Below are 8,515 nucleotides of genomic sequence, written 5' to 3'. Positions count from 1 at the left end.
TTTCTATTATTTCTTGTTTGTATTTTTTATATTACATTGCATTTCTTAAATTCTGTATGTTATACAATAATGTAATGTTGATGTTTCCTATATACAATTTGATTAAATAATTCTTTAATTTATTTTATCTATAATAGTTAATTTAAAACTGGGAAAAAAACCTTTATCAGAAAACAACATAATCTTTGTCTGTCTTCCTGCCTCCATTGCTCAATACTTTGTTGGAACACATTGATTTTATTTTAGAATTATATAGTAAATTTATTTACCCTACCATTATTATTATTATTATTATTATTATTATTATTATTATTATTATTATTATTATTATTGTTATTATTATTATTAGCGAAGCTACAGCCCTAGTTGGGAAAGCAAGATGCTATAAGCCCAAAGGCTCCAACAGGGAAAATAATCCAGTGAGAAAAGGAAATAAGGGAGAAAATAAATGAGGAGTACAAATTAACAATAATTCAACGTCAAAACAGATATGTCATATATTGTACAAAAATAAATATGATTTATTTTTCTGTATAAATTTTTTTTCTTTCTAATTTCTCACGCAGTTTTGTGTGGACTTGAGTGGGGTAATTTTCTGTTATATGTTCTGTGTGCATGACTGTTTTTTGTAAAATGTCTTTACAGGCTTTTTGGGATGTAATTTTAAATTAATTTGCATAATGGCCTTATCTGTTGTTGGGTGGTCTTAAGGACCAAGACAAGCAATAATTCTCGGGAACTAATCTTTGTTTTGGTTTCCGAGCTAACGTGTGACACGGCGAAGAAATGGTCGTCAGTGAATTCTGCTACTTCAACGGAGAGTGTAGCTTAAGGGGTTCACTCTCGCTTTTCACTTTTGGACACCGTGGGTACTGAGCTGCTATGAAGAGCGCTAAACAGACTTGTTGAGTGGAAGACATTTACTACAAATGGATCCTGTCGACGTTTGTGCTTTCATTTTGAAAATGGCTCTTTGCTAAATACAGGCTCACTCTCTCTCTCCCCATCTCTGGACTTTGCATCTGGCACGGAGCGCCCAACGTGATATAAAATCCTTCACTTAAGCCATACATGCTTCGCCCTTTAGCTAAGGTAAGGCCATTAGTGTCTTTTAGTTGAGGTTTTCAGAAGTCCTGACGTGACCTAAAATAACAATAAAATAACTCTGTAAGGACAAGTTACGTAAAACTTTTCATGTATTATGCATCCGTAATAGTTTTGTTACTTTATTTTTTCTCGTACAGTTCTGCGAGTGCTAGTGTTACAGTTGGACTGTATCGATCAGTCTTAGCCCATTATACGGATGGTGTTGTTTTCCGCTGGTAGGTTATTAATTAGTTACTGATATATTATGTCGATATTATTTATTTGAGAATATTTGACATTGTTGGTCTACGTGTAATTAGTTCCCTTTCCTTTTTGTTCATTGTAGGTGTGGTAGGCTTACCTGGGTACAGTAACGACCGGTAATTGTAACCTGACCAATTTATCCTCGATTGGTAATTAAGAATTTTTATGTATTGCCCGTATATTAAGCGATATAGTTTCATATTAACGTTTGTGCCTTCAGTGGTAATTTTTTTTTATAATGTAATTGTCTGAACTTGCAGGTTATGATGCAGAGTCGATAGCCGATAACAGAAAGGTCATTGAAACTAAAGAGGATATTGTTAATTCAATAGGATTGTTCGTACTATATACTTTTTTATTAAAATACTGAATTGAGTTTTTGTATTTTATTTTTACCTCCATGTTTCACCACCTTAAAATATATATGTTGTGTTATCGATTTCGTTTTCTGTATATGGCGCCCAACGTGGGGCACGTCAGGTGGTGTATGTGGAGGTTGGTCGTTAGCTCACTTAGTGCTCGGTAAAGTCGGAATGGGGGGAGGGGGAGGGACGTGTTTCGCTTTATTTTCCAATTTTTTCGGTACGGTTTATTTTAGAATTGAGATTTTTCCCTCGTTGAAGCATTATCCGCGGTGTCTATGTGAACTATTTTATATACTTGCGTATTCAACTTTTTTTTTTCCATTTGGAAGTTGTTATTGTCTATTAAGCTCTTTTATTTAGAGGGTGGTGGTAAGTGTTAAGTTGCTATCGCATTTAAAAGACTAAGAATTTAATATTTTTTGTATTTATTCCTTCACGATGTCTGATCTTAAAACATTAATCTCAAAACGCAAGGTAATCAGGAAGAAGGTTACGGATATTTATAATCGTATAGAGTCCATTTCGAATCTCAGTGCTGGGCAAAAAATTTCTGAAAGAAGTGTACTGCTAAGTCATAAAAGACTACTTATTGATCTGAATGATGAAATATTTTCCCTTAGAATTTCGGATGTGGAGTTCAGTGAGGATGCAAGGGAGTCAGAGATTGCAACCTGTATTGAATATTTTGATAGGATAGAATATTGTATTCCTCACCTAGAGGTGGCATCTGCACCTGGAACTGTTGAGGTTGCTAAAAGTCTTCTTAAACAGCCCACAGCTCCATTACCAAAGTTCAGTAGTACGGATGGGGAGGATTTCATTAGGTTTATATCAGAGTTTGAAAGCACTACCCAATCATTTAGTTACCCAGACAGAGATTTGTTACTTCTTTTGAGACAGCAGGTAGAGGGAAGGGCTAAAGTTTTGTTGAATTCGTTAGAAGCTGACAAACAGACTTACAAGGACGCCAAAGACTTGCTTAAGTTAGCCTTTGCCTCGGAAGTAGTTCGTAAAACTTCTACTATAAAAACATTGACGAGTTTAAGATTGGGGGAATCTGATGACCCTTTTAAGTTTATTTCCATTTTAAGAACAGTTGTTGAGTCTGTGAAGACTCTTAAAATGACTCCTGATGATTTTATTCAATATTTCATGTGGAATGGACTTAATGACAAGTTTAAGAGGGAATTGGTTCAGATTACTACAAAGACTTATCCTTCTGTTCAGGAGATAATGGACAATTTTTTTATTGCCTGTGAGAGGTATGAGAATTGCTTGAAAAGTGAAGTTTCTTTACGTACTCTTCAATCTAGTGTTAGACAGAAAACTACTAGTTTAGCTATTAAGACATTGCCTGAGGTTAGGAGGTTTTATTGTACACTTTGTGTAGAAGGTGAAAATAATCATTCTATATTTAAATGCAAAAGTTATGACACTCCAGAAGCAAAGCTTCAGCGTTTGAAAATACTAAAAGGATGTTTTCGATGTGGGAATCTTAACCATATGAGTAGGCAATGTAGATTTGAATTTCGTCAAAAGTGCGTGAAATGTTCGGGGCTTCATTTTCACTGTCTGTGCTCAAAGTCTTCTGAAGTTAAGCTTTCGCCCCCTGAAGGAAAGCATAAAGAAGGTACTCCAATACATTCGGGTAAAGCTGATGTTAAGAGGGAAGCTTCCAATAATGAAGTGAATAGTAGTATTGCAGTTCTTCCCAGTATTGTCAATAAGACAGTACTCCCTTCCTTTTCATTTACTATCCCTGGAGTGGATGGTATTTTTAGAGGTCTTAAGGATAGCTGTTCTCAGAGTTCCTTTGTTACAGAGAGCTTGCTTAATAAGTGTAGTTTGCCTGTTCTTGAACCTAGTGTAAAATTAACTGTTAATGGGTTTAATGGTTCTAAAGAATATATAAGCAGACTTATTCAACTTCCTATGAAGTTCGGCAATTGTATTTCAAATGTTCCTGCACTTGTGGTTCCTAGCATTAATATAAAGTTAAATCTTCCAGGGTTAGGCAAGATAGTGGAATCGTTCGAGAATAAGGGATTCATATTGGCAGATAAGAAACTTTGTAAAGACAGTGACAGTATTGATAATGTTCAGGTTTTATTGGGATCTGATGCACATTACGCTTTAATGGGTAAAGATGTAGCCTTTGGTTGTAACCCCCCTTCAGTATACACTGAATCACAGCATGGTATTTTGCTAATGGGAAACCTTGAAAATTTGAGCAAGAATATTAAATTTTTGGGTCTGCCTAATATTTGTAATGAGAGGTTAGAAGTAATTAATCCACTACGTTCAAGCAGGACTGATTTTTCCTCTTGCTCCCAAATTACTACCTGTTCTTTCTTATGTAAAATACAAATTGACCCTCTTTTGGATGATGAAGTGTGTGACCTACATTACAAGGAACTTGAGGTAGGCAGCAACATAGCAGTGTTAGATGATAAAGGTCAGATTGTAGAATCTAAATTGCTCAAGGCTACTGATGAAGTGCTTGAACACGAATGCCGCCGCTTTTTGAATCTGGACGCCAATAGTGCTGAAAGTATTATGTCAGAGCCTAATCAGAAGTGGGTGAATTTTGCGTTGAGTAATTTTTCAAGGGAAAAGGATGGAAGACTTATAGTTCCCCTCTTGTGGAATAGCAAAATTGCACATAGGTTATCAACTAACGAAAATCTCTCAAGGTTGATATTAAAGGCAAATCTTAAGAAATTACGGAAAAAGGATGGGCATTTGCAGTTAGTTGATCAGGTAATTAGGGATCAGTTAAAAGATGGAGTAATTGAGAAGATTTCAGACTTAGATTCATTTAAGGCAGAGCATCCAAATTATTCATTTCTCCCACACATGGCTGTTTTTAGGCCTGAGAAAGAAACCACAAAGTGCCGTATTGTGTTTTTGTCTAATCTCAAAGAAACTGTCAAAGTTAAGTGTGGTTTCTCTCATAATCAGTGTATAGATCCAGGACCTAACCTTAACCAGAAGCTGTCTTCAGCCTTCTTACACTTGAGGTTTGATAAGTTGTTATTAACGTATGATCTTAAGAAAGCTTTTAACATGTTGTCCTTGGACAATAATGATCAAGCTAGGTTGCTGTTTTTTTGGTTCAAAAATGTACAGAAGAACGATTACTCTCTTGTAGCCTACAAGAATGTTAGACTTAGTTTTGGTCTTCGTTGTAGTCCATTTTTACTCATGCTAGCTCTGTATTATATACTAGTGCACCAATATGAACCAGACCCACAGCTGAGGAACCTTAAGTTATTGTTGTACTCTCTATTTTATATGGACAATGGAGCTGTTGGTTCTGCTGATTCTCAGTATTTGAAGTGGGCTTGTTCACAGTTGCCGTATATTTTCAACCCATATAAGTTTGAGATACAACAGTTAGTAACAAATGATGTTACCCTTCAGGCTGAAATTGATGCAAAGTTTGAAATCAATACTCCGGTTGAGAATAGCCTTTTTGGTATTGTATGGAATAGAGCTGATGATGTAATTTATACTAAGGAATTCTCGCTAAACCCAGATGCTGATACAAAACGTAAGGTTTTGCAGACTATTGCCAGTAACTTTGATGTTTTTGGTTTTAATATTCCTGTCTTTAATAGAAGTAGACTTTATATGCATAGACTTCAGTGCTCAAAGGAGCTGGCTTGGGATCAAGTACTATCCCCCAGTCTCCAAAGGGAATGGAGGATTATTTGCAGGCAGGTGAATGGTTCCCAGCCGGTGAAAGTCCAGAGGTTCATTGGGCAAAGAAATGGAAAATTTAGACTGAAAGCATTCACAGATGCAAGTCGTGATTTTTATGGTACTGTGGTATACATTGAAGATATTGACTCGGGTGAGATTAGCTTTTTGCAGGCAAAGAACCGCTTGATCAATAAGTTGTTGAAAGGTAAGTCCGTTCCAGCACTGGAGTTGAATGCTATATCATTAGGGGTAGAAACCCTGATGGAGATTTATAGAGATCTGGCTGATCCTTCGTGTGTGAAGTCCATTGACATTGATGGCTTAGATTTGTACTGTGATTCCAGTTGTGCTTTGCAGTGGCTGCAAGCATCAGAATGTACATACTCCAAAATGCAGAAGCATTCAGTATTTGTACAGAATAGGATAAGCTATATCAGGAAATTATGTGAAATTAAACCTGTCAGTTTTATCTTTATAGCTGGGAAAGACAATCCAGCAGACTGTGTCACCCGATGCCTTTCTCCTAGACTTGTCTCTAAATCATTCTTTATTTCAGGTCCTGAGGTGGTGCCTGGCAATGAGTTTCTTTATTTCACAGTTCCTAGCTCAAACACTAATACCCTTAGTATTTCTGTTGCTGAGCAGAGTGCGTTTCCAGGTGAACCTCTTCTTGAACATGAGAAATATTCTACTTTAGAAAAGCTTAAATTGATTTACAGGAGGGTAATGCTTTGTGTTGACCACTGGAAGAGGAAAGCGGGAGTTGAAGTAGAGAATTTGAATAATGTAAACTATTCTGCTTTAGCTTTAAGAAAATTAATTCTAGAAGATCAACAGAAACACTTTATGGAAATATTTTCTTACTTCAGACTCTCGAGTAAACCTTTGAAGGATATACCTCCACTTGTGAGCCAACTTAATGTTGTTCATTTAGCTAATAAGAGGCCAATAGCCTTTAAGGAATCTGTAAGTTAGACTGAGGCAGATTCTTGCCCAGAGCCCATAACTCCAGAAATGTTAGTCAAGGGGTATGAGCTGGTGTCGTTGAATTTAATTCCAGATTTACAAGAGGTACCTGATGATCCTGAGTGGAAGATGAGTAGCAGCCCTACAGAAATAATAAAGGATGAGTATGAAAAACTTCGTAAGGTTAGGTATAATCTTCTAGAAGCTTACCAGAATGAGTTTTTAAGTACCCTGGTAGCTCAGGCTGTGGACCGCAAGGACAGATATAGACCAGTTTGTCACCAGAAGTTGGGCATTGGTGATATAGTCCTCATCAAAGAACCAAACACTAAAACCATTAATTTTCCATTGGGAATTGTGAAGGGTATAGAGGAGAATGATTTGGGGGAAACTACTGGGGCTATTATACTTAAAGGGAAGACTCGTGAGTTGATTAAAAGACATGTCACTACTTTAATCCCTTATCTTAAGGTAGTTCCAGATGCATCCTACAATTCAGATAATGACGACAAACAGAGCTCCCGTAAGTTGTCTATTAATGAGAGTTCACCCCAAAGGACTCTCAGGAAAGCTGCCATTAGGAGCAGAAATTTGACTCGACTTATGTTTTAGTTATAAGGTATGATGCAAATTTCTAGTGCTGAGAAATTTGCATCCTGTGCCCTCCAGTGTACAAAAATAAATATGATTTATTTTTCTGTATAAATTTTTTTTCTTTCTAATTTCTCACGCAGTTTTGTGTGGACTTGAGTGGGGTAATTTTCTGTTATATGTTCTGTGTGCATGACTGTTTTTTGTAAAATGTCTTTACAGGCTTTTTGGGATGTAATTTTAAATTAATTTGCATAATGGCCTTATCTGTTGTTGGGTGGTCTTAAGGACCAAGACAAGCAATAATTCTCGGGAACTAATCTTTGTTTTGGTTTCCGAGCTAACGTGTGACACGGCGAAGAAATGGTCGTCAGTGAATTCTGCTACTTCAACGGAGAGTGTAGCTTAAGGGGTTCACTCTCGCTTTTCACTTTTGGACACCGTGGGTACTGAGCTGCTATGAAGAGCGCTAAACAGACTTGTTGAGTGGAAGACATTTACTACAAATGGATCCTGTCGACGTTTGTGCTTTCATTTTGAAAATGGCTCTTTGCTAAATACAGGCTCACTCTCTCTCTCCCCATCTCTGGACTTTGCATCTGGCACGGAGCGCCCAACGTGATATAAAATCCTTCACTTAAGCCATACATGCTTCGCCCTTTAGCTAAGGTAAGGCCATTAGTGTCTTTTAGTTGAGGTTTTCAGAAGTCCTGACGTGACCTAAAATAACAATAAAATAACTCTGTAAGGACAAGTTACGTAAAACTTTTCATGTATTATGCATCCGTAATAGTTTTGTTACTTTATTTTTTCTCGTACAGTTCTGCGAGTGCTAGTGTTACAGTTGGACTGTATCGATCAGTCTTAGCCCATTATACGGATGGTGTTGTTTTCCGCTGGTAGGTTATTAATTAGTTACTGATATATTATGTCGATATTATTTATTTGAGAATATTTGACATTGTTGGTCTACGTGTAATTAGTTCCCTTTCCTTTTTGTTCATTGTAGGTGTGGTAGGCTTACCTGGGTACAGTAACGACCGGTAATTGTAACCTGACCAATTTATCCTCGATTGGTAATTAAGAATTTTTATGTATTGCCCGTATATTAAGCGATATAGTTTCATATTAACGTTTGTGCCTTCAGTGGTAATTTTTTTTTATAATGTAATTGTCTGAACTTGCAGGTTATGATGCAGAGTCGATAGCCGATAACAGAAAGGTCATTGAAACTAAAGAGGATATTGTTAATTCAATAGGATTGTTCGTACTATATACTTTTTTATTAAAATACTGAATTGAGTTTTTGTATTTTATTTTTACCTCCATGTTTCACCACCTTAAAATATATATGTTGTGTTATCGATTTCGTTTTCTGTATATATATAAACTATAAAAAGACTTATGTCAGCCTGTTCAACTTAAAAATATTTGCTGGAACTTTGAACTTTTGAAGTTATACTAATTCAACTACCCGATTAGGAAGATCATTCCACAATTTGGTCACAACTGGAATAAAATTCTTGAATACTGTGTAG

The 8,515-nt window shown here is 36.3% G+C and overlaps 1 protein-coding gene and 1 long non-coding RNA gene across 2 annotated transcripts; both read left to right on the top strand.

The window, feature by feature from the left end:
• Positions 1 to 649: 649 nt before the first annotated feature.
• LOC137648093 (uncharacterized) lies at positions 650 to 6,395 on the top strand. The gene is made up of 3 exons (XM_068381030.1): positions 650 to 1,092; positions 1,245 to 1,499; positions 1,611 to 6,395. Exon 3 carries the CDS (start codon positions 2,154 to 2,156, stop codon positions 6,393 to 6,395), a length of 4,242 nt encoding a protein of 1,413 aa, XP_068237131.1. The 5' UTR covers positions 650 to 1,092; positions 1,245 to 1,499; positions 1,611 to 2,153.
• Positions 6,396 to 6,402: 7 nt separating this feature from the next.
• Positions 6,403 to 8,280, top strand: LOC137648438 (uncharacterized). The gene is made up of 4 exons (XR_011045614.1): positions 6,403 to 7,646; positions 7,799 to 7,876; positions 7,987 to 8,053; positions 8,165 to 8,280. It is a non-coding gene; the product is annotated as an uncharacterized lncRNA (long non-coding RNA).
• The last annotated feature ends 235 nt before the right edge of the window (positions 8,281 to 8,515 follow it).

Source organism: Palaemon carinicauda, chromosome 10, assembly GCF_036898095.1.
Source record: "Palaemon carinicauda isolate YSFRI2023 chromosome 10, ASM3689809v2, whole genome shotgun sequence".
In the NCBI taxonomy this organism is placed as follows: Eukaryota; Metazoa; Arthropoda; class Malacostraca; order Decapoda; family Palaemonidae; genus Palaemon; species Palaemon carinicauda.
This window is presented reverse-complemented; position numbering and strand designations above follow the sequence as displayed.

Coding starts and splice junctions, on each gene's coding strand:
- LOC137648093 (XM_068381030.1), top strand. CDS start 2,154: ATGTCTGATCTTAAAACATTAATCTCAAAACGCAAGGTAATCAGGAAG.